The following is a 26,162-nucleotide window of genomic DNA, read 5'->3' as shown; positions in this document are numbered from 1 at the left end:
TGTATAAATTAAACCTTGGCTCTCCATCTGAGTCCATTCTTATTATTCTTATTCTTTCGTATTTGCTGTTGGATGCCTGTACTACAGCAGAGCCAATTAGAGAGAGAGAGAGACACACACACACACATTTGATCAGCCAGTGCAGTGCGTCTGTGAAGGTGCCCAACATAATTATGCCTTCGTGGAAGCTCTTTCCGCGTCCTGTAAATTCGAACCACCGTTTAACCAGTCTGAGCAATGATAGCTCAACAACGCACGTGTTCTAACCATGTATGAATCTACACGTCACATGATATCTACGCGTCACATGATATCTACACGTCACATGATATTTACACGTCACATGATATCTACACGTCACATGATATCTACACGCCTACAGGTTTGAGTCAAGCTACAGTACATCACCAGATTACAGTGAAACCTGTCAAGGCGACCACTCGGATAAGGCGACCGCCTGTCGTACAAGACCACTGGAACCAGAATCAAGGGATGCTCTTTCCAGTGAAATGACCCTGAATAAGGAGCCCACCTGGTAACAAAGACCACGTTTCAAAGGTCCCTTGAGCGGTCGTTCTTAGACAGGTTTCACTGTACTTCGAATGTTTATTGTGAATAGTATTATCCAGGCGAGAAGGAATTGGGAAGAGGGAGGTATAATGATTGCTACGAGAGCGGGAAAAGGTAACTAGCGGGCACTAGTCGGAAGCAGACGATGGCGGAACAGCTCTCATGGAACACAACTAACAGTGCCGATAGTGTTGCGGCCGTCCTCGTGCTCGTGCTCGGCTAAACTAAAAACCTGTGTACTGTGTGAAGAGGCGGGCGGGGGTGGCGGGGGTGGCGGGGGAGGGGAGAGCTGGCTCGGCGAGGAAGTGGTGCGTGTAACAGCGCGGGTCATAAATTAATTGTATTGTCATATGAGGATTTATAGGATTATGTTTTGTGATCATCTGTTCAGCAGCAAGAGTCACGTGCGTAGGACGCAAAATGAAACCATAGGGCTGATTACTTAAGTGGGAGAATGCACATACCAGCTTGCCTGCTCTGTTGTTGAAAATTCTGCCATAGGTATAGCCTGAAACTAAATGTATAGCCTGCTGTGCGATCAGTGCAGACTGGTAAAATGTGATCGTGCTATGCAACCATGGCTATGCTTTGGCATGATGAGTGAGTTTAATTTACCCCTTCTTAGAGTAGTACTTGGCACGGCGATTTGCAGATCTACGGGTGTTCTTGCGACCTCCAGTGCGCCTGTTCTTTCGGCTGTTGTTGCGGCTGTTGTTGCGGCTGCTGTTGCGGCTGCTGTTGCGGCTGCTGTTGCGGCTGCTGTTGCGGCTGCTGTTGCGGCTGCCGTTACGGCGGCTATTGCGGTTGCTGCGGCGGCTGCTGCGGCGGCTGCTGCGGCGGCTGCTGCTGCGGCTGCTTCGACGGATGCTGCGTCGGTTGTTGCGTCGGTTGTTTCGGCGGTTTCCCACACGGCGTCCACCATAGTATTTGCTCGTGGGAAGAATCGTGGGTGGGCGTGTGCGGGGGCCTTTACCAGGATGGACAGTGGAGCTAGTCACTGCTGGTTTACTTACTCCACTGTCGTCTGTGGGCTCGACTTCGCCTTCATCAGAGCCTCCACCAACATCGCCAGTATCATCACTGCCCAAGTCTGGTTCTCCGCCTGGTCCACCTTCATCACTGCCCAAGTCTGGTTCTCCGCCTGGTCCACCTTCATCACTGCCAAGACCATCGTCAATGCTGCCGTCAAGTCCACCAGTTCCGTCGCCATCTGAGCCACCAGCAAACACAGTGACGTCACCACCCTTTGGCGTGTACCCAGCCTCGTTATCCTCCATGTCCAGCTCATCGGCCTCGTCATCTTCATCCTCGTCATACTCTACGTCATCCTCATCCTCGTCCTCGTCGACGTCATCCTCATCCTCATCATCGTCCATGACGTCATCCTCATCCTCATCTTCTTCGAAGTTGTCAATGGCATCTTCATCTTCGTCGTTGAGCGCATCCAGCTCAACAGCAGCATCACGCTTAGTGATCTCGACAGCATCCTGGTTTACCTAATGCAAACAGTAGGGAAAGCATCCTGCTTTATCTAATGCAAACAGTAGGGAAACGTGTAACCTTAGTGAAAAGTAAGAATTGATGTGACGTATTGGCGTATGCCTTCATTCAGCTACATGAGGAAAATGTGTGGATTTCTTAACGGTATCATAGAGTTTTAAGTCGCTGCACGAGATTGCACACAAATACCGCCAAGCAGAATCTTTTCCTGAAATTGTACAGGTATGATGCATCACATCTTCCCTAGTGTTTTCCCTGAAACCGCTGAGCCTATTTGGACTTCCATTTTTTATGTAATTGTGTTGATTCTTCACAAAATTAATGTGTTATTTGCCCGTACAAGAGGCTCAAGGAGTTCATTCTTAAAGAAAAATTGGAGTTCCAAAATACACGTGTCATAATCAAGTCTACTACTCGGCACGCTACTGCGAATCGTCGAACAGAACATCCTTTTCGTCTTTCAGGCAACGCATACATATGTAAGTGCGCCGAAATGTTTGTGCAAATTTACACGAATGCCCGGATCCAATTGCGCACATCCTGTTTGCTAGTCAAAAATGGGCCCCATGCCCACAGTGACAGAGAAAGATGGGAAAGAGATAATTAACCCGGCCCTCTTTAAGTGCCTTCAGTGAAATGAAGGCGTAATAGTAGTACAATCATGTAATAGTATTTACATGTAATAGGGGAACCCTACAGACGGTGTCGTCTTATTACAGGGAACCCTATGAGTGATTGACACACTTTTTTCTTCTTTTTTTTACTAGAGCCACGTAAACCCGTCATGTGTGAGCCATGAATAAGGAGAGTGGTGGCGTGGTCTGGGACAAACTCTGAGCGACCTTCAAATTGTGGTCTCCATTACCAAGTGGTCTCCTTATCCAGGGTCAATTGACTGGAAGTAGAGTCCCTTGGTCCTGGTTCCTGTGGTCTTCCAGGACAGGTGGTCGCCTTATCCGAGTGGTCGCATTGACAGGTTTTACTGTATATAGTGAAACCTGCCCCAACCGGATGCCCTAGGTGCAGCGGAAATTGCCCGGATATGGCAGGATTCCGCTTGGTCCAGGGATGTACATGTACGTTCGATCCACCGCACTATGGTGCATGAAAAACTGTCCTGTCAATACAGGATCACGCTTGGTACAGGGTCCGGCATACACTGGTTATACCGTAAAGGACTTAAATCCGGCTTTGGAAAATCTATTTTTCATTGCTATCAGGTTCGGCCTCATTTTCTCTGTGCTGCGCTGACGAGTCCACAAAGGACGAAACAGTTCCGTCCGCAGAGTGAGTAAATAGTTATCTCTACATCTTCTCTTGGTGTTGTCCATCCCACAATACGAAGAATACATGGGTGCCAAACGATCTAAACCAAGCCTCGCAAATAAAAGACTTTATGGCACTACAAAAACCAGTATCGTACACTGAACGCAAAGCTGGCTTTAGCATTCGTTCAAGCCTACCTAACTGGGTTAAGGAAAGGCTAGTAGAAAAACAACCTGAAGCATATAGAAAATCTGGCAACGCTAGGGACTTTACAAAAGTTTCTCCGCAAGTCAGCGGAATATTGTGTCGATTTCGGAACAGAATACCAATTTTAGTGGCAAGTTTGGTGACCATAGAATCAACTTAAGTCCTCCAAGAAAGATCCTGGTCCAAATGTATTCCAAGGTACTTTGCACAAGTAACGTGCTTGAGCTGCACTCCATGACAGTACACTGCAAATTGGTGGTCAGTAATATGTGGCATAGACAGGAAGAGCACTTGTGCCTTCCGGGCATTTATAATTAAATTGCGGTTTGACAGCTAGGTACTACTGGCTGAGACAACTGCAGACAGGGAGTTGCTAAGCGCATTCTTCTGCGTACCGCAAGCATACGATAGAATATCGTCAGCAAATTGAATAACTTTCACACAAAACTCGGAGACAATGGACTGGCTCGAACGAACATAGAGTACAAAAAGCAGCGGACCAAGAACAGAGCCCTGGGGAACGCCACACATGCAGGGGAAGGGAGAGCTACAGTTCTCAGCAATGTGCACTATTTGGCGACGATTGGACAAATAGTCGGCAAACCAAACTAATACTGAACCAGATATGCGAAGCTCAAACAAATCATTAATGAGCACTTGGTGCCTGACCTTGTCAAATGCTTTGGATATATCCACAAGCACAGCACCAGTAATTTGTCCGGCATCGCGAGCGCGAACAAACGTGGATACGATAATTAACTTTGAAGTTTATTATTTTTATAAATCATTGGACTTTTCAGAACTTTACCTCATAATTCTGTCTGTCAAATTTCCATCAATACAAGTTCAACATCACACACGCTTTCTAGCCGCAAACAATTTTGTGATTTAGAGAGCTGCACGTGGATTCTTCATATACATGTACTCATAACTAAACACTAAAAAAAAAATTAAAAAAATAAACATCTTCCCCAACTCATCGTTAGATCTGCATATCACACGGAGGTAGTACGCTCAATGCTGCTGTCGGACTACAGGGTGTTACCATGAAACTCTGACTAACAACAAAAAGCCAGTCTTTCGCTTGTGTAACTCTTGTGCAGATTTACAATGGATGTTGAAGGGACACCGCATCTCGATCGCGGGAAAATGGGGTTCCCGGTATACCCACCGCACTCCATTATTCACCCTAGAGTCTGGGGATATGCAGATTTTGTAGAAAGAACAAAATAAATAATGCAGCAGCCCCCTTCCCCCGCACACACAAGTACAACCAAGAGTACATGAAAACCAGAGTGTGCAGCTTGGGGCTTTTTCTGCTATGGGTGTCTGTCACGGCGGAATTCCGTGATTACATCATATTTGGCGCAGATCTGAGGCGGAAAATGGCGTAGTGCGTACAACTGAGCTGCAGTTGTGCAGAAAGCATGGAAAGAGACCTGCTTGAATCCTGCTTGTACGCACTACAAGTCTACATCACTAAGATGATGTAATCACGGAATTCCGCCGTGACAGCAACCCATCCGAGCTGCTCACTCTGGTTTTCATGTAGACTTGGTACAACGCAGTAGCGTTACATAATGACAGGACTCTCACCTCAGCCACATCCTGTGACGACACGTCCAGGGGAATGGAGCGGACGAACGTACCGGCCAACAGGCACAAGGCCAGAACGAAAGCAACCTTCATCTCGAGGAAAGGACAGAGCTGCACAAAGTAACAGTTGCTTCTTGTTTCAGCTGCTTTGTTTCTCTGACAGAGTGAGCTATCGACGGATGTTTATTGTCAACAACTATCTAGCTTATATACTTGTTTGGCGTTGCATGCTGGTTGCGGCATATGCACATGTACATGTAGGTTTGAAGATGAAAATGGCGATTCACTACGAAGATGTCCGGCCGATTGGGGTAGACGCTTGCCGCAAACCGCTCTTTCTCCCAGACTCCGGTGGAGCAGAGCAATTGGCGATGACTTGCATGCATGTCACACCGTTAGAGTATGACGTTGTACACGCACGCACATACATGTACATGTACATGTATGTGCGTGCGTGTACATAAATGTACATTGTATGTGTGTGCCTGTACATGTACTCATGTAAGTAATGTATGATCATGTACATGTCTGAATAGCTATGGTTCTGCCGGTGTGCTCGTCTGTTAATCGACCGCCTTGTAGAAGACCAGCTGTAATGTGTGTGTGTGTGTGTGTGTGTGTGTGTGTGTGTGTGTGTGTGTGTGTATGTGTGTGTGTGTGTGTATGTGTGTGTGTGTGTGTGTGTGTGTGTGTGTGTGTGTGTGTGTGTGTGTGTGTGTGTGTGTGTGTGTGTGTGTGTGTGTGTGTGTGTGTGTGTGTGCGCGCGGATGACGTTGAACCTCTATACTCAGTAACGAACTTGTTATCTTGATATTGTCACGTCGTGATCTACCTCATGCTGAACTTCAGCAGCCTCCCCGAACACGGTATGGCAGACCTGTCCCGGAGTCTGTGTCCCAATATCCTATGCATACCGAGACCCGCGTTGGCAGCAGGGAGCGTGTAAAGAGAACTGCGCCGACACCCACGCGTGCACGGGCAACTGGTACCCACACTCCACAGCTCGGAGTGAGGATAACAAGAATGCAGTTTACAGGGTTATGGGCCGTTACACGCCCGATTGGTTGAGAGACTCAGCTCCTCTAGCTCTCCCCTGACTCACTTGTGAGGTCTGCATTCGCCGCTGAAGGTGCTTCTGAACATTCAAGTGATGCTAAAACGCGGATCCCGCGAATTTTTATTATAATTATCCGGGACCCCTGGGGTTTGAGGCATACCTTTTGCAGTAGAGAAACTAGGGTACTAAGCGGCGCCTTGAGTGATACCTACACTACAGATCTCTCCGATACACACGGCACAGAGCACAACGCATCATTCGCTGTAGCTCATAGTTTCATGCCCATAGCAGAGGTGTCGGAAGGTATTTTTAGTGTGGCACGGTCAGCCATCTGAAGTACAATTTACTCGTGGGGGAGGGGTGGCTGAGCGGACAATTTTGGAATTTTAGATCCCAGATCAGTGTATATTGTTGATTCACGGGGTATCTGGGGCAAAAAGTGGTACGGCCAATACCGTAGGCGTAGTGAGCGTGCAGTGTGCGACGCCCCTGCACAGGCAATCATCAGACAATCCGATAGACATACGATGATTCCGTTCCACGCTACCGTTCGGGAATCTGCCAGCATACATGGGCATGCTCCAGCAGTGCATTCCCCGGTGCGGGAATTCCCAAGCTACCTCCTGACGGTGTAGCATTGCCATTGTAGTCAAATTGCCGACTGTGGCACGCTATTCTGCGCACGGTTCGCAAATTCGGAGTGGAACTCGTTGCCGTTATACATAGGGGAATCAATGCACGTGTTGCTCATAGACGAAAGAACAGTGTCACTGGCGAACACAGTGGTACGGACTCAGCAGCTGTCCGGTGCAGTGGCGTTTGTATGCAGTTAGTTTGGCTGAGTGGCAGGCCGGCGACGGCCTAGCACTCTGCTGTGAGTCTCTGCGTATTTTCCCAACGCTTCCCCAGAGAGAGCAAGTTGGAATGATAACCTAAGAGGGGAAGGTGAGCGCAACCAAGACTAGCACGAGCTGAGAGTGTCAGCTGCGAAGGATGCTGGCGGATATTATAACTTACTTGAAGTAGAACCTTCCTGGTCGAAGGGCTGTTGGAGTGCGCATCCAAGATGTGCTAGAGCTGTTAGCCAGTTAGTGGTGAACGTCAGTACCGTTGGTCAGTGGCGTGCAATGTTGTCCCACGAGCTGATTGTTTAGTAACCGGTGCCGTGGTGTCAGTGGACATTATAGCGTAATTTGTAGTTCATTGGTCTTTATTCTTTTCTATAAATCTTTACATGTGTTAAGTAGTTTACTTGGACATTCCCAAAAGACGCTAAGGTCTTCTTACTGGGGTATCTATATGAAGGAATGTGTTAAATGAGTCCTGGCGAAATGAATTGGGCATATGATTAGTGCGAATAGATGCGGGAAGCGCATTAAGGCGGTCAGAACAAAGGAATGAAATAGATTTGTATCCAGCTTCAGTTTGCACAATGGGTGAAGAAAGGGAATAATTGACTTGGCCGCGGGTGACTTGCATGCATGTCTCTCAAGCGAATAATTGGCTAAAGGAAATATATACCAAGTATTACATTAGCTGCTAGTGCAAAACTCGCTGTGTTTATCGCAGTTACAAGCCCACCACTAAGACTTTGACGCTTTGAACTGGTTTAGTGGTTTTCATTCATTAGACTTCCTTGCGATCGTTGCTGCCATTATCTGTGAGCTACGCTAAGGAGACCTACAAAATTATACAGAATATCGAAACACGAGATTGAGTACGGTAGAGCGCTGATGATCCGCAACAAGGGGTGCAGGGCTGCTTCCAGGGGAACTACCCTGTTCGGATGAGAAGAATTGTTGGATAAGGGATAATAGAGAGTTTACGTACGCTTCAAGGTTTTTTTTTTCAATTTCGAACGTGAGATGTCACTGCCAAAATGGCGCTCCTCACGTTGCAACGTGAGATTTCAGCGCGACAGAGCGCCAACTCACGGTGACAAAAGCGATTCAGCACACCATTTTTCTCACGTTCGATATTGAACAAACTTGAAGCATAAACTCTCTACTGTAAACTACAGTGCTGGCAACTGAAATCCGACACCCTGAGCGGTGCGCTCACATCGCAAAGACCCAACACGGGATTGTAAAACTACGAAATAGAGACCGCTGGAATGTACATGTACACTCATCGCTCAGGGGGTCGGATTTCAGTTGCCAGCACTGTATTAAAGGGGAAGTCCGGTGAAAAATTTAAATTTCAGGGTCGGTAGAGTTTCGGGCGCTGAGTCGAATGGTGTTGGTCCCACGTGTCTCCGACAAAGCGTTCTCGAGATATTTCCGTTTGAAAAACTGAGTTTCGGGGGCTGCGCCATGACGTCATGCGGCCGCGCCACACCCTCCGCAACGTCATAGCGTGCAGCTAGGTCAAAAGGAGTGCGTGAAAGCAATAGTGTCAGTGCTATTTCAAATGAGTTGGCGAGTCTTGGCGACTGATATTAGGTGGTGCAAGCGACCCCGAAGACCTAACTCCTTGTGAGAGTGAGGATGCAGCCATGGCTGACCTTCATGAGTTTGGTCTGGGGCTGAGAACCTCGGTATTCAGCTGAAGAAATGGCCGCGCGGGCCGGTCAAGAGTGAGCGCTACTGAGTTTCCGACTGATGAAGAAGCAGCAGCTATTGCAGACGAGGCTGATATAATTATCAAATCGCTGGAGAGCAGGGTCGCCAAAATGGAGAAGAGTGATGCGAGTGCTCTAAATGTTGTTCCATACCGATTCGCTTAGACTCCAGTAGCCTGCCACATGGTGATGTTTTGGTGCGAACTTGGCATATTTCGGACTACTGCAGGCTCTTTGAACCGCGGGCACGACTCTTCGCTCGCAACGCTATGGAATCTGAAAGTTCTAGGTCCGGGAGCTGTTCGCTGTTTTGTCACTTGTCACGGTTGTGCACTCATCGCTGTAGCATAAAATAATGAGGCCGGACTGGAGCGGAAAACTAAAATTTTCTTTCTCAAAGCACAACCACCGGCACCGGCAAGGAGAAACGCACGTTCTCAGACTGCATGACTGTACACTGATACGAGTCGAGTGCAGTACATGACAAGTCCGTGTGTTGACTAGTTTTCTGAGTCTGATCTTGTGTCTCGAGTCTTGTTGTAGCTAGCCCCGCACGGCAGTGCGGGCGGGAGTAGTTCCGTGTGTGATGAGTTTGTTGACTGCACTACCTGACTACAGCTAGCATGCACGCAGCGCATTGCTGGAGCCGTAGAGCACTAACGGAAAAAGTCCAACTCGGAAACGGCTAAAATACGGTATAACCTCGAGGTTTACCGAGCTGCAAATCACAGGGTACGTAGTGTTTGTAACACTGAATCGAATGGTCTTGGTCCGAAGAAGCTGCGACAAACGGTTCCCCAATCGAACGCGCTCCGAATATGGCCATTTTGTACACGATTAGATGGTGTGGCTACCTGGCTGCACGCTGTGACGTCATCACCTGGATCTGGGTGATGCGCGCTCAAATTCGCACATGTTCGATTGGGCGTATCTGACGAACCATAGGCCGCAGCCTCCTCGGACAAAGACCATTCGACTCAGCGCCCCGAACTCTACGGACTGTGAAATTTAAATTTTTCACCGGACTTCCCCTTTAACAGCAACGTCAGTACTGTAAGTGTAACAGTTTTCTTCTCCACGCTCTGTGACGTCACTACCGGTACGCGTGTAGTGACCTCGTACATGTACATGCATTTTTGTATACATAAATCATTTTTCGTAAAAATGGCAAGCCGTTTTAAAGTTGTTTTTGTTCAAGATACATGCGAAGCCATTACTGTGTATTCTGTGCCCATTTCTGCTGTCCATGTCGGTGTGTGTGTATGAGATACATGCGAAGCCATTACTGTGTATTCTGTGCCCATTTCTGCTGTCAATGTCGGTGTGTGTGTATGAGATACATGCGAAGCCATTACTGTGTATTCTGTGACCATTTCTGCTGTCCATGTCGGTGTGTGTGTGTATGAGATACATGCGAAGCCATCACTGTGTATCTGTACACATTTCTGCTGCGCCCCAGCTCCCGGCCTAGCAAGAGCTAGCAGAAGAGCACGCAGAGTGCAACATTGTCACCATGAGCAGTCAGTTCCTGGCTAGGTAGCACACTGCAGTACTTTACATTTAGGTTTTTTGTTACAACATCTCAAGACTCGGTGGAAACACCGGCCAATGTTAAGACAGTGGCCAACCACGGCGACAAATAACAGTAAGGGAGCTGTACCCTATGCAACATTCGCCCTGCATGAGGTGTGGTGCAGCAACACTTCGTCGTCCGTCGGTACGTCGCCGAGCAATGTAGCAACAGTCAAAGGTGTGGGAACTGAAATGCAACTAGGATGTAAAATACGAACATTATACTTTGTACTTGGCAGTCACGGTCAATACACCTCTCGTACCTGACGTGCTGGTGGCATTTTTCTTCGTGTAAAGCTAGTACAATGACGTCAGTTTGAAATGCTATGGCGGTATGATTCCCCAAGAAAACCGGCGAATATCCAATGTCGAACGTCAGCGACCTTTAAGAAATGAGGACTCTCAGTCTTGCATCTCTATTTTGTACCGGTAGTAATAGTTCAATCGACAACAAAGCACAGAAGATACAATTACATGCACATCAAAAATACAATCTGCCGACAGAACGGCTTGGTCCTTTGGGGACTTATAAGCGCAGCACAGAGAGAATGAGGTGAAACCTTCGTACTACTAACTAGGATGAACTCATCTGCTTCACTACCTCTTTCTCTCTCTCTCTCTCTCTCTCTCTTTCTCTCTCTCTCTCTCTCTCTCTCCTCTCTCTCTCTCTCTCTCTCTCTCTCTCTCTCTCTCTCTCTCTCTCTCACACTCACTCCCTTCTTTCCGGTTGCCGTGCTTATGATTTTTGTTTCCCTGCTGCCGTGCTCATATTAGTTATCTAACTTATCTTCTTCTCTGTTCTGTTTGTCAACTTATTTTTATATATTTTTTCTTTTCTCTTATCATCAGTGGGACCATTGTCATTAGGTTTAGGCCTGTCTTGGAACTCCACTCTAAATAAAGCCAAACAACAACAACAACAAACCGGATGGTAATGGAAAGATTTGCCAACAGCCAGATTTAAACCAGGCCCGAACGTACCTAACGAGAGTGCTAAAACTGGGCTTTGTCAATTAACTGTGGATCGCAGCACGGCTGGAAAAATCCTGCTGCTTCCAGCTCCGCACAACGCTAAAAGCAAAGGAACCAACCACCCCACGTGCTCGGCTGCCGCAAGAGCAGGAAAGACATACCAGGTGCGGCGTGGAAGACACAACATCAGCAAAGGAGGATACTTGTATTCTAATAATTTGGATTATTTCTTTCCTGATCGGCTATGGCCTATGGACCATTGTGAAAATTGAGAAAAATAATTGTTATTATCGCCTTCTTAGTATTTGTCCCCACTGATGGCAGTCGTGAGTCAGTCAAGTGTCAAGTTCGGCAGGAAGCGTGTGTTCCTCGTTGGAACAACAAACTTCCAAACATTTTCATCGGCCAATAAAGGGTTGATAAAAAAATTATAGCGCAGTATTTACCTTGGCCAGCTCACCATACTGGATTGAAAGCGAAGAATCTGAAATCATGCAGCATGCCTGCTGCAATGGAACGGCCAGACAACTTGAGGGAAATATTTCATGTCAGTGTGTCCAAACCAAAGGCATTCATACACATACCCTGCCCACGGTTGTCCCTGCACAGTAAAACCTGTGACTAACGACCATCCCTTTGGGCCAGAAAAAGCGGTCCGAAGTTTAGTGGCAGGTGGTCCTTTAGTTAGAGGTTTGCACAGAACAACCATTATTATGAATGTGAGACCGTCCGTGCCTGGCAAAGTGGTCTGTAGTACCAGGCTGGTCGCTAGTCACGATGGTCTTTACTCTTTAGCTACAGGTTTTATTGTATCTGTGCTTTATGTAGTGACCATGAGTAGCAGGGCTATTTGTGCGCCAAGGCCAGCGTGATGGTGCATTGTGGGAAAAACGAATGATCCAATATTGACTCTACATAATAATTACAGGCTCGATCCTTTTCAATAGGCCACTTGAGGTTCGAAGAGGCTACGGAAGTTTTGCCCGGAGACGAATCAAGTACTTCTTGAGTAGAAAGTATTCATGTACATGTATATTGTACATATGTACATGAGCACACTAAATCCGCGGATATCCAAATTTTCGGACTTGTTGGATCTCTTCAGCGGAGCTCAGAGTTGCTGGCGGAACCGATCACAAGGAGATCCAGCGAACAATAAAGCATTATATTAAAATGTAAACCAGGTCCAAGCACCAAAGCTCAACTGCGATGAACACAGCGAGCCCTGAACGAGGTCTGCTAGCAGTTTCGAGCAGTTGAATGTCCCAGAAGCAATGTACATTCGTATCCGTGATCCAAACCTGTGCAAACAACAAGATAATGTTACCGCACTTACACCATTCCAGTAATTTTCCACACTCACCACGGTTACCCGTACATCGGCACATTATAAAGTGCTAACTTCCCCGAACATCCTATCGTAGTCTCACCTACATATCTATCACTTACCAGGGTATTGTACTTTTATCATAAAGTATGTGCTACTTTCTTACTTTACCTTCAGTCCATTTCTTACTTGAATCTTTTTTTATTTTTTTTATCTTAGAATTTTTTTGACAATGCAACACAATTATTGTGGAAAGGTCACAACAATAAGAGACAAGATCAAAAGGAAAGCTTTACAATAATAATAATAATAATAATAAAACGTAGCCTGTAAAATATAAAAAGTCACTGAGTACAGTTCAATTCAATTTCTTACTTGTATCCGTGTTTTTGTCACCCCAGGTGTATAAATCCAATCCTATTGCTATTTTTATCTTCAGTTACGAGTTTCCACCGCTAATTGAGACAGGAAAATGTTCTGGAACAATTTATTCGTTGCTCTGATTGTGATGTGAGTGCGCCTATAGTTTTATTCATTGCATTAAGTATTAATGTTATAATTAGACACAAAAGGGACAACGGAGGTTTACAGAATTGTCGCAACTTAGAGTTTCCTGCTCAATGCAATCATCAGGCGACTCCACATTATTATGTTGAGCCCTCTCCGCTGGCAGAAGGAAGTTTTCCTCCTTGTAACACAAAGTTGCAATTACAGCACACAAGCCCACTTTCTCACAGCTGGTGCGCAGTAATGTTTGATAACGTTATTCTCCCCATTTTCTACAGCCTTCTTCCACATACTGGCTTACAGACTTCTTCCACATAGATTGTAATTCACATGTCCACACAGGACAGGCATGTTGGTTTCAACTCCACTCAACCCTTGAATCTACGGGACACATGATGTCGGCCATATTGATTCCGCTGTCCGCGTGCCATGATCATTGTCTGCACAGAGTTATGCACATGGCAAAGATGTGAAAGCCCTCCACGAAACTAACCGGCACCAACACGCAGAAAATACCAGCACCAAGTACCAAACTATGGCGATCCAGAGTATGGCATATTCCTTCCTGCATTCTTTCTGTCTACCTGTCCTTTCAGGACCTCTCGTATGGGGGCGTATCCCGTTTGGTGAGATTGGCATCCAAACGGTGTGGCCCGCAGTATTGTTATAGATTGAAGAGAAAGAGAGGGGAAAGAGGAGGGAGAGAGAGAGAGAGAGAGGACAGCGAGCCAGAGAGAGAGAGGAGGGGGGGGAGAGAAAGACACCGATAGAGAGAGAAATAGAGGTAGAGAACGAGATAGAGAGATAGAGAGAGCCGGATATAGAAAAAGAGAAAAAGAGAGAGAGAGAGAGAGAGAGAGAGAGAGAGAGAGAGAGAGAGAGAGAAAGAGAGAGAGAGGGAGATATTAATATTATCTCCCTCTCTTTATATACTCAATCTGCGGACAGCATGCTGTTTCGTTCTTTGTGAACTCATCAGCGCAGTACAGAGGAAATGAGGCCGAACCAGATAGCAATGAAAAAATATACTTGTAAGTAATTTCCAAAGCCAGATTTAAATCAGGCCCGTACGTACCTTGCCAGAGTGCTCAACCTGACAAGTCAGTGAGCTCTGCGTTATGCAAACAGCAAATGCACAACCTCACATGAGAGTGCTCAACTACTGCAAGAGCAGGAGCGATATAATTATATACATGTAATCAATGTTGCAGACAGCCAGACTGTTTTGGCCAATGAGGCCTCATCAGTGCAACTCCGAGCTTAAAATAGGATTGAACTGTCAGCCATGACTACGAGAACCACAGACACTAGGACAGCTCGATGTACTAGCGCTGAGAATGCTCAAACTACCAGAAGTAGAGGGCAAAGCATAATTTAGCTAACCAGGGCAAGTGCGTCCTATTGAGAGTCCTCCACAAGATCGAAATCATAATTATAATAATCATATATACTCAGTAAGACTATGCCTGCAGCTGCAGAAAAAGTGCTCAAAATCCAATTTCTTGGGGGAAGCAATGACACAGTCATGTCAACAAACAATGGATCATTCGTAGTGTTTTGTTACTGTGAGTTTCATGCACAGTGTGCAATCATCAGGCAAACAATTATTCAATGCAGACTGGTCACAGCATAATGGGAATTTAAGGTGGATACAGGCGGAAACAAGTGTAAGGCTTAGGGGGACCCCTTGTGTGTAATCTATGGGCCAACTTGCTGGTTGGGGATTGTGTGAAGCTGAGCGCTAGATGACTATAGCATAGTCGGGGCAATGTGTGCAATTTGTCAAGGCGCTAGCTGTTGGATGCCTGTACTACAGCAGAGCCAATTGATTGCGACGAGTTAGAGGGGGAAATGTGTGCAATTTGTCAAGACGCTAGCTGTTGGATGCCTGTACTACAGCAGAGCCAATTGATTGCGATGAGTTAGTGGAGACAATTTGTGCAATTTGTCAAGGCGCTAGCTGTTGGATGCCTGAACTACAGCAGAGTCAATTAACCTAAGGGGGCAGCCCACCCATAAATTTCATATGGCATTCAATTGACCGTAATTTTGGTGTATGTTGTTGTTGTTGATTTTTATTTTGCTTCGCAAGGCCAAACGGGCAATGGTGCCCAATTCTATGGAAGCGAATTTCAAAAGGGAGAGAGCTACGGGGAGAGAGAGAGAGAGAGAGAGAGAGAGAGAGAGAGGGGGGGAGGGAGGGAGGGAGATGATAAGCAATTTTGTAGCGTCAACAGAGCGATTTTGCAGTGTCAATAGAGCGATTTTGAAGCGTCAACAGAGGGAACACAAAGAGTTCATAAGCGCACAAGCACGCAGAGAAGAGTAAATGACGTGGTGTGTGGACGGGAAAAGTCAGACAGAGCATTCATTGCAAGGTGTAGGGGATGGAGGCAAGCTTAAATTGCTGGGCAGCCTTGATCTCCCTTACACTCCTTGGGAGAGCGTTCCAGGCCAAGGCTGCCTGAAAGGCCAGGCGAGATCTGCCGGCTTCTGACTGTGCCGAGGGGACAGTGAGGCCCCTGGAAACCTGGTGCCGGGTGGTGCTGCCAGCTGATGGTGAGAATAGGTCCTGGAGGACACTGCTGGCTTTCCCATTGACACAGCGCCACACCAGGACGCCTAGTACTGAATCCTACCTGACTTCTTGACACGACTCAAACTTGCCAAAGTCACTAAATCAACGTCAACTACAATAATCAAGCCACATATCTGTAACGTCACGAGGGTGCTGGCAAAAGTCCTGCTGCACGGCGGCGGACGACGCCCGCCGCCGTGCAGCCCAATACGTGGCTAAAAAACGTGATTTTTGGACTGACAGCGCGTAACAAAAAAACTTTCCTTGCAAGGCCACATTTTTGGCCATAACTGTTGAACGGCTGGTCAGATCGAGACAAAATTTCTGAAATTTTGCAGCTATTCATGCTCTTTCAACTGATGTAGCACTCGATATGAATTTAAAAATTCGACTTTTCAGGGATTTAAGACCAATCTGCCCCCTTAATTGCGACGAGTTAGTAGCTGTTATTATTCTTATTATTATTGTAAAAAGGCGACGTGGAGACAATAATCTTTTAAAATAATGCAATGAATATAACTAAATGCGCACTCATATCACAACCATGGGGACGAATAATGTATACCAGAATGTTTTCTTTTCACAATTATCAATGGAATTCGTGACTAAAGAGAATGATGAAACTACAATAGGATTTATACACTTGGAGTGAAACAGCGAGGATACAAGCATAGTAAGAAAAATAGCACAAACCTAGGAACAATTTGCACAGGTAATAAACTATAGGTGCAGTGAGAAATGATAGGAAATTCAGCAAGTGCAGTGTGACAATGGACATGCATGTGCAAGTGTGTGTGAGTGCGAATTTACTGGAATAGCGTAAGTGCGGTGACATTTTCTTTTTGTTTACAAAGATTTGGATCACGAATGCGAATGTAGACTGCTTCTAGAACTTTCAACTGCTTGAAACTACTTGCAGAACGAACAACACTGAACCAAGAATCATCATAACTTTCACGACACACGGGGTTAGACAACAAAATAATATTATTAATGCAATTTTATTGCCAATGTATTCTTCTTCTTCTCACCGCCTCCGCCTTCACTTGGTTTCTGACCGCCACCGTCCTTCACACCATCTGCACCATCATCGTCATCATCGTCATCGTCCTCTTCATCATCGCTGCCACCTTCACCTGTCGTCGGCTCTCCCAGCAACTGACCACCGGGTTCCTCATCGTCACTGCACACGTCGCTTCCACACTCCTCCTCCAGCTGCCGTCGCGTTCTCTTCCTGACCGGTCTTCCCTTGCCATTGCCAAACACCTGACAGTCGTCAACTCTTCCGCTGGCATCATCCATATCCGGAGAGTTTCGATGCATCTTTCAAGTCACCTCTGCAAACCGAGCTGCCGCCAGCCGTTTGCTCCTTCTCAGCTTTGGTGAGTTGCGGTTGTATGCGTCCGGCGTACCGGTACTCGCTGATAATGAAGATAAGACACAGTGTTCGTCTTCGTTTACATTAATGTTTGTTCCCGATTTCTGCGTGCTGTTTCACTCCAAGTGTATAAATCCTATTGTAGTTTCATCATTCTCTTTAGTCACGAATTCCATTGATAATTGTGACAAGAAAACGTTCTGGAATACATTATTCATGCCCATGGTTGTGATATGAGTGCGCATTTAGTTATATTCATTGCTTATTATTATTATTATTATTATTATTATTATTAATAATAATTATTATTATTATTGTAGAAGAGAAAAGGACATATCGATACGAGCTAAGAGTAACTCTCCATCACTGTAACATGATACTATATACAGTCAGAAAGTGCAATACTAGGCACAAAACTGACAGAGTACTGAAACATTCAACGTCCTGACACCTAGCTTCAACACATCTCCGTAGCGCTAACCGACAGCCTTCCAACTTGGAAGGTTCAAGGTTATGGAAAGACCAAAGAGGTGTCAGGACGTTGAATGTTTCAGTACTCTGTCAGTTTTGTGCCTAGTATTGCACTTTCTGACTGTATATAGTATCATGTTACAGTGATGGAGAGTTACTCTTAGCTCGTATCGATATGTCCTTTTCTCTTCTACATTTATTTATGGCTCAACATCCGAGTTTCAAATTATTATTATTATTATTATTGTAAAAGAGAAAAGGACACATGGTTACGAGTTAAGAGTAAGTCTCCATCACTGTAACATGATACTATATACAGTCAGAAAGTGCAATAACTAGGCACAAAACTGACAGAGTACTGAGACATTCGACGTCCTGACACCTAACTTCAACACATCTCCGTAGCGCTAACCGACAGCCTTCCAACTTGGAAGGTTCAAGGTTATGGAAAGACCAAAGAGGGGAAGGCAAGCGCAACGAAAACGAGCAAAAAGCTACAGTCCCAACGGAACAAAGAATGTCGATTGTTACTGGACGATGACGAGACCAGTACGATATTTGACAAAGCGGTCTAACTACAATTCAAAGCAGCAAAGCAGCACACCACCCAACTTGGGTGGGTCATAAATATCAAAGATAAGTAAAGAAGGGGAAGCTTTGCGAAAACGAATTGTACAAGCCGAAAGCCAAACTCCTACAGTACTCCTCACTTTCTGACTGTATATAGTATCATGTTACAGTGATGGAGACTCTTAACTCGTAACCATGTGTCCTTTTCTCTTTTACATTTATTTATGGCTCAACATCCGAGTTCCAAAATATTATTATTATTATTATTATTTTAATAACGAAGGTACGTGTTGGGTCGTAAGTATCCACGCAAACACACATCCAGTCAAAATAAGGCACTTGTCAAAGTATCCGAACGTTTTCGGTCCCTTCTCATCAAGGATTATACAGGGAATGGCTCAAGTTGGAAAGACTAAAACTTATAGTTTTGTGTCGTGCTGAACTTGATAATTTTCCACCTTGTCACGAGTGTTGTTATCTCATATCTTTACGCTATATAAGTTTTAGTCTTTCCAACTTGAGCCATTCCCTGCATAATCCTTGATGAGAAGGGACCGAAAACGTTCGGATACTTTGACAAGTGCCTTATTTTGACTGGATGTGTGTTTGCGTGGATACTTACGACCCAACACGTACCTTCGTTATTAAAGTATTATCCGCCTCCGACTTCTTGTAAAATTATTATTATTATTATTATTATTATTATCAAAAAGCTTACGTGGAGATAAAAATGTAATCAACGCAATAAATAGAGCAAGCTGCGCACTCAGTACAAACACCATTAGCAAAACTTGTTTTCATGAAACAAGCTTCTATATTTACATGGAAACATGTTTTGCTAATGGTGTTTATACTGAGTGCGCAGCTTACTCTATTTATTGCGTTGATCATTATTATTATTATTATTATTATTATTATTATTATTATTATCTTCCCGTTTGTCTCTTTCCCTCAAACTAGTGAAGATTTTATGACTTGGGGCTCCCCGCGTGCTAGAGTGTACGTGAAGTGTGTGGGTACAGTGAGGGCTGCGTCCCACCCGCCTGTGTGGATTCACAGGAAGTGTGAGTTACGAAGTCTGAAGAGAATGTTGAACAGTCTCTGCTGTGATGACGACTACACCATAGCTCAGTGGTTAGAGCATCGCTAGCTACAAGCGAGGGTCCCTGGTTCGAGTCCTGGTGGTGACAGTCAATTTTTTCTTCAGACTTTTCCCGTTTGTCTCTTTCCCTCAAACTAGTGAAGATTATTATTATTATTATTATTATTATCCAAATAATCTACGTGGAGATAAAAGTTTAATAATAGCAATGAAAAGTATGAATGCCGCAGACATCACCACGCAACATGACAAGAACATGTTTTAGCACTTAGGTTATTTTCGTGAGTTTGCACCCCGTGTTCATGAGTTGTTTCTGCACTGTTCATGCCCGTTTGTCACACTTACTCTTTATTTTAGTTCTCACTTTTTGTAAAACTTACCACAAGTTACCCGTCATGTGTCACACTTCTTTGGATTTTTAACCTTTGTTTTTCCCTTGATCTCTTTAGTTCCGTATTTCCACTGATGATCGGAACGTGAAAATCGATTTTGGAAACACACAAAACCAAACCTTGAACAAATTGTCATGTTGCGTGGTGATGTCTGCGGCATTCATACTTTTCATTGCTATTATTAAATTATTATTATCATTATTGTTTTATACAAAAGAGAAAGACCAAGGAACTACAAGTTACGCTATACTGTCCACTAACACCACCAGTTACTAAACAATCAGCTCATGCGATAACATTGCACGACACTGACCGACGGTACTGACGTTCTACAACTAACTGGCTAACAGCTCTAGCACATCTTGGATGCGCACTCAAACAGCCTTCCAATTTGGAAGGTTCTAAGTTATAGAAATAACATAAGGAGGGAAAGGTTTAGCAACTGGTGGTGTTAGTGGACAGTATAGCGTAACTTGTAGTTCCTTGGTCTTTCCCTTTTGTATAAATTAAACCTTGGCTCTCCATCTGAGTCCATTCTTATTATTCTTATTCTTTCGTATTTGCTGTTGGATGCCTGTACTACAGCAGAGCCAATTAGAGAGAGAGAGAGACACACACACACACATTTGATCAGCCAGTGCAGTGCGTCTGTGAAGGTGCCCAACATAATTATGCCTTCGTGGAAGCTCTTTCCGCGTCCTGTAAATTCGAACCACCGTTTAACCAGTCTGAGCAATGATAGCTCAACAACGCACGTGTTCTAACCATGTATGAATCTACACGTCACATGATATCTACGCGTCACATGATATCTACACGTCACATGATATTTACACCTCACATGATATCTACACGTCACATGATATCTACACGCCTACAGGTTTGAGTCAAGCTACAGTACATCACCAGATTACAGTGAAACCTGTCAAGGCGACCACTCGGATAAGGCGACCGCCTGTCGTACAAGACCACTGGAACCAGAATCAAGGGATGCTCTTTCCAGTGAAATGACCCTGAATAAGGAGCCCACCTGGTAACAAAGACCACGTTTCAAAGGTCCCTTGAGCGGTCGTTCTTAGACAGGTTTCACTGTACTTCGAATGTTTATTGTGAATAGTATTATCCAGGCGAGAAGGAATTGGGAAGAGGGAGGTATAATGATTGCTACGAGAGCGGGAAAAGGTAACTAGCGGGCACTAGTCGGAAGCAGACGATGGCGGAACAGCTCTCATGGAACACAACTAACAGTGCCGATAGTGTTGCGGCCGTCCTCGTGCTCGTGCTCGGCTAAACTAAAAACCTGTGTACTGTGTGAAGAGGCGGGCGGGGGTGGCGGGGGTGGCGGGGGAGGGGAGAGCTGGCTCGGCGAGGAAGTGGTGCGTGTAACAGCGCGGGTCATAAATTAATTGTATTGTCATATGAGGATTTATAGGATTATGTTTTGTGATCATCTGTTCAGCAGCAAGAGTCACGTGCGTAGGACGCAAAATGAAACCATAGGGCTGATTACTTAAGTGGGAGAATGCACATACCAGCTTGCCTGCTCTGTTGTTGAAAATTCTGCCATAGGTATAGCCTGAAACTAAATGTATAGCCTGCTGTGCGATCAGTGCAGACTGGTAAAATGTGATCGTGCTATGCAACCATGGCTATGCTTTGGCATGATGAGTGAGTTTAATTTACCCCTTCTTAGAGTAGTACTTGGCACGGCGATTTGCAGATCTACGGGTGTTCTTGCGACCTCCAGTGCGCCTGTTCTTTCGGCTGTTGTTGCGGCTGTTGTTGCGGCTGCTGTTGCGGCTGCTGTTGCGGCTGCTGTTGCGGCTGCTGTTGCGGCTGCTGTTGCGGCTGCCGTTACGGCGGCTATTGCGGTTGCTGCGGCGGCTGCTGCGGCGGCTGCTGCGGCGGCTGCTGCTGCGGCTGCTTCGACGGATGCTGCGTCGGTTGTTGCGTCGGTTGTTTCGGCGGTTTCCCACACGGCGTCCACCATAGTATTTGCTCGTGGGAAGAATCGTGGGTGGGCGTGTGCGGGGGCCTTTACCAGGATGGACAGTGGAGCTAGTCACTGCTGGTTTACTTACTCCACTGTCGTCTGTGGGCTCGACTTCGCCTTCATCAGAGCCTCCACCAACATCGCCAGTATCATCACTGCCCAAGTCTGGTTCTCCGCCTGGTCCACCTTCATCACTGCCCAAGTCTGGTTCTCCGCCTGGTCCACCTTCATCACTGCCAAGACCATCGTCAATGCTGCCGTCAAGTCCACCAGTTCCGTCGCCATCTGAGCCACCAGCAAACACAGTGACGTCACCACCCTTTGGCGTGTACCCAGCCTCGTTATCCTCCATGTCCAGCTCATCGGCCTCGTCATCTTCATCCTCGTCATACTCTACGTCATCCTCATCCTCGTCCTCGTCGACGTCATCCTCATCCTCATCATCGTCCATGACGTCATCCTCATCCTCATCTTCTTCGAAGTTGTCAATGGCATCTTCATCTTCGTCGTTGAGCGCATCCAGCTCAACAGCAGCATCACGCTTAGTGATCTCGACAGCATCCTGGTTTACCTAATGCAAACAGTAGGGAAAGCATCCTGCTTTATCTAATGCAAACAGTAGGGAAACGTGTAACCTTAGTGAAAAGTAAGAATTGATGTGACGTATTGGCGTATGCCTTCATTCAGCTACATGAGGAAAATGTGTGGATTTCTTAACGGTATCATAGAGTTTTAAGTCGCTGCACGAGATTGCACACAAATACCGCCAAGCAGAATCTTTTCCTGAAATTGTACAGGTATGATGCATCACATCTTCCCTAGTGTTTTCCCTGAAACCGCTGAGCCTATTTGGACTTCCATTTTTTATGTAATTGTGTTGATTCTTCACAAAATTAATGTGTTATTTGCCCGTACAAGAGGCTCAAGGAGTTCATTCTTAAAGAAAAATTGGAGTTCCAAAATACACGTGTCATAATCAAGTCTACTACTCGGCACGCTACTGCGAATCGTCGAACAGAACATCCTTTTCGTCTTTCAGGCAACGCATACATATGTAAGTGCGCCGAAATGTTTGTGCAAATTTACACGAATGCCCGGATCCAATTGCGCACATCCTGTTTGCTAGTCAAAAATGGGCCCCATGCCCACAGTGACAGAGAAAGATGGGAAAGAGATAATTAACCCGGCCCTCTTTAAGTGCCTTCAGTGAAATGAAGGCGTAATAGTAGTACAATCATGTAATAGTATTTACATGTAATAGGGGAACCCTACAGACGGTGTCGTCTTATTACAGGGAACCCTATGAGTGATTGACACACTTTTTTCTTCTTTTTTTTACTAGAGCCACGTAAACCCGTCATGTGTGAGCCATGAATAAGGAGAGTGGTGGCGTGGTCTGGGACAAACTCTGAGCGACCTTCAAATTGTGGTCTCCATTACCAAGTGGTCTCCTTATCCAGGGTCAATTGACTGGAAGTAGAGTCCCTTGGTCCTGGTTCCTGTGGTCTTCCAGGACAGGTGGTCGCCTTATCCGAGTGGTCGCATTGACAGGTTTTACTGTATATAGTGAAACCTGCCCCAACCGGATGCCCTAGGTGCAGCGGAAATTGCCCGGATATGGCAGGATTCCGCTTGGTCCAGGGATGTACATGTACGTTCGATCCACCGCACTATGGTGCATGAAAAACTGTCCTGTCAATACAGGATCACGCTTGGTACAGGGTCCGGCATACACTGGTTATACCGTAAAGGACTTAAATCCGGCTTTGGAAAATCTATTTTTCATTGCTATCAGGTTCGGCCTCATTTTCTCTGTGCTGCGCTGACGAGTCCACAAAGGACGAAACAGTTCCGTCCGCAGAGTGAGTAAATAGTTATCTCTACATCTTCTCTTGGTGTTGTCCATCCCACAATACGAAGAATACATGGGTGCCAAACGATCTAAACCAAGCCTCGCAAATAAAAGACTTTATGGCACTACAAAAACCAGTATCGTACACTGAACGCAAAGCTGGCTTTAGCATTCGTTCAAGCCTACCTAACTGGGTTAAGGAAAGGCTAGTAGAAAAACAACCTGAAGCATATAGAAAATCTGGCAACGATAGGGACTTTACAAAAGTTTCTCCGCAAGTCAGCGGAATATTGTGTCGATTTCGGAACAGAATACCAATTTTAGTGGCAAGTTTGGTGACCATAGAATCAACTTAAGTCCTCCAAGAAAGATCCTGGTCCAAATGTATTCCAAGGTACTTTGCACAAGTAACGTGCTTGAGCTGCACTCCATGACAGTACACTGCAAATTGGTGGTCAGTAATATGTGGCATAGACAGGAAGAGCACTTGTGCCTTCCGGGCATTTATAATTAAATTGCGGTTTGACAGCTAGGTACTACTGGCTGAGACAACTGCAGACAGGGAGTTGCTAAGCGCATTCTTCTGCGTACCGCAAGCATACGATAGAATATCGTCAGCAAATTGAATAACTTTCACACAAAACTCGGAGACAATGGACTGGCTCGAACGAACATAGAGTACAAAAAGCAGCGGACCAAGAACAGAGCCCTGGGGAACGCCACACATGCAGGGGAAGGGAGAGCTACAGTTCTCAGCAATGTGCACTATTTGGCGACGATTGGACAAATAGTCGGCAAACCAAACTAATACTGAACCAGATATGCGAAGCTCAAACAAATCATTAATGAGCACTTGGTGCCTGACCTTGTCAAATGCTTTGGATATATCCACAAGCACAGCACCAGTAATTTGTCCGGCATCGCGAGCGCGAACAAACGTGGATACGATAATTAACTTTGAAGTTTATTATTTTTATAAATCATTGGACTTTTCAGAACTTTACCTCATAATTCTGTCTGTCAAATTTCCATCAATACAAGTTCAACATCACACACGCTTTCTAGCCGCAAACAATTTTGTGATTTAGAGAGCTGCACGTGGATTCTTCATATACATGTACTCATAACTAAACACTAAAAAAAAAATTAAAAAAATAAACATCTTCCCCAACTCATCGTTAGATCTGCATATCACACGGAGGTAGTACGCTCAATGCTGCTGTCGGACTACAGGGTGTTACCATGAAACTCTGACTAACAACAAAAAGCCAGTCTTTCGCTTGTGTAACTCTTGTGCAGATTTACAATGGATGTTGAAGGGACACCGCATCTCGATCGCGGGAAAATGGGGTTCCCGGTATACCCACCGCACTCCATTATTCACCCTAGAGTCTGGGGATATGCAGATTTTGTAGAAAGAACAAAATAAATAATGCAGCAGCCCCCTTCCCCCGCACACACAAGTACAACCAAGAGTACATGAAAACCAGAGTGTGCAGCTTGGGGCTTTTTCTGCTATGGGTGTCTGTCACGGCGGAATTCCGTGATTACATCATATTTGGCGCAGATCTGAGGCGGAAAATGGCGTAGTGCGTACAACTGAGCTGCAGTTGTGCAGAAAGCATGGAAAGAGACCTGCTTGAATCCTGCTTGTACGCACTACAAGTCTACATCACTAAGATGATGTAATCACGGAATTCCGCCGTGACAGCAACCCATCCGAGCTGCTCACTCTGGTTTTCATGTAGACTTGGTACAACGCAGTAGCGTTACATAATGACAGGACTCTCACCTCAGCCACATCCTGTGACGACACGTCCAGGGGAATGGAGCGGACGAACGTACCGGCCAACAGGCACAAGGCCAGAACGAAAGCAACCTTCATCTCGAGGAAAGGACAGAGCTGCACAAAGTAACAGTTGCTTCTTGTTTCAGCTGCTTTGTTTCTCTGACAGAGTGAGCTATCGACGGATGTTTATTGTCAACAACTATCTAGCTTATATACTTGTTTGGCGTTGCATGCTGGTTGCGGCATATGCACATGTACATGTAGGTTTGAAGATGAAAATGGCGATTCACTACGAAGATGTCCGGCCGATTGGGGTAGACGCTTGCCGCAAACCGCTCTTTCTCCCAGACTCCGGTGGAGCAGAGCAATTGGCGATGACTTGCATGCATGTCACACCGTTAGAGTATGACGTTGTACACGCACGCACATACATGTACATGTACATGTATGTGCGTGCGTGTACATAAATGTACATTGTATGTGTGTGCCTGTACATGTACTCATGTAAGTAATGTATGATCATGTACATGTCTGAATAGCTATGGTTCTGCCGGTGTGCTCGTCTGTTAATCGACCGCCTTGTAGAAGACCAGCTGTAATGTGTGTGTGTGTGTGTGTGTGTGTGTGTGTGTGTGTGTGTGTGTGTGTGTGTATGTGTGTGTGTGTGTGTATGTGTGTGTGTGTGTGTGTGTGTGTGTGTGTGTGTGTGTGTGTGTGTGTGTGTGTGTGTGTGCGCGCGGATGACGTTGAACCTCTATACTCAGTAACGAACTTGTTATCTTGATATTGTCACGTCGTGATCTACCTCATGCTGAACTTCAGCAGCCTCCCCGAACACGGTATGGCAGACCTGTCCCGGAGTCTGTGTCCCAATATCCTATGCATACCGAGACCCGCGTTGGC

General features: G+C 45.7%; 2 protein-coding genes across 2 annotated transcripts; both read right to left on the bottom strand.

Moving 5' to 3' along the window:
* Nucleotides 1-485: 485 nt before the first annotated feature.
* LOC135828271 (dentin sialophosphoprotein-like) lies at nucleotides 486-5,445 on the bottom strand. Its single transcript, XM_065340721.1, has 2 exons — nucleotides 5,140-5,445; nucleotides 486-2,066 (listed from the first exon to the last, which is right to left on the bottom strand). The coding sequence occupies exons 1-2, from the start codon at nucleotides 5,230-5,232 to the stop codon at nucleotides 1,182-1,184; spliced, it is 978 nt and encodes a 325-aa protein (XP_065196793.1). The 5' UTR covers nucleotides 5,233-5,445; the 3' UTR covers nucleotides 486-1,181.
* A 15,163-nt stretch (nucleotides 5,446-20,608) lies between these two features.
* Nucleotides 20,609-25,568, bottom strand: LOC135828269 (dentin sialophosphoprotein-like). Its single transcript, XM_065340718.1, has 2 exons — nucleotides 25,263-25,568; nucleotides 20,609-22,189 (listed from the first exon to the last, which is right to left on the bottom strand). The coding sequence occupies exons 1-2, from the start codon at nucleotides 25,353-25,355 to the stop codon at nucleotides 21,305-21,307; spliced, it is 978 nt and encodes a 325-aa protein (XP_065196790.1). The 5' UTR covers nucleotides 25,356-25,568; the 3' UTR covers nucleotides 20,609-21,304.
* Nucleotides 25,569-26,162: the final 594 nt, after the last annotated feature.

Source organism: Sycon ciliatum, chromosome 12, assembly GCF_964019385.1.
Source record: "Sycon ciliatum chromosome 12, ocSycCili1.1, whole genome shotgun sequence".
Lineage (NCBI taxonomy): Eukaryota > Metazoa > Porifera > Calcarea > Leucosolenida > Sycettidae > Sycon > Sycon ciliatum.
Note: the sequence above shows the minus strand (reverse complement) of the source record. Positions and strands in the feature narration are given on the sequence as shown.

Excerpts from the sequence above, each read along its gene's own strand:
- LOC135828269 (XM_065340718.1), bottom strand. The coding sequence starts at position 25,355 with ATGAAGGTTGCTTTCGTTCTGGCCTTGTGCCTGTTGGCCGGTACGTTC. Across the intron at positions 22,190-25,262 it reads CGTCACAGGATGTGGCTGAG|GTAAACCAGGATGCTGTCGA; the intron begins GTGAGAGTCCTG and ends TGTTTGCATTAG.
- LOC135828271 (XM_065340721.1), bottom strand. The coding sequence starts at position 5,232 with ATGAAGGTTGCTTTCGTTCTGGCCTTGTGCCTGTTGGCCGGTACGTTC. Across the intron at positions 2,067-5,139 it reads CGTCACAGGATGTGGCTGAG|GTAAACCAGGATGCTGTCGA; the intron begins GTGAGAGTCCTG and ends TGTTTGCATTAG.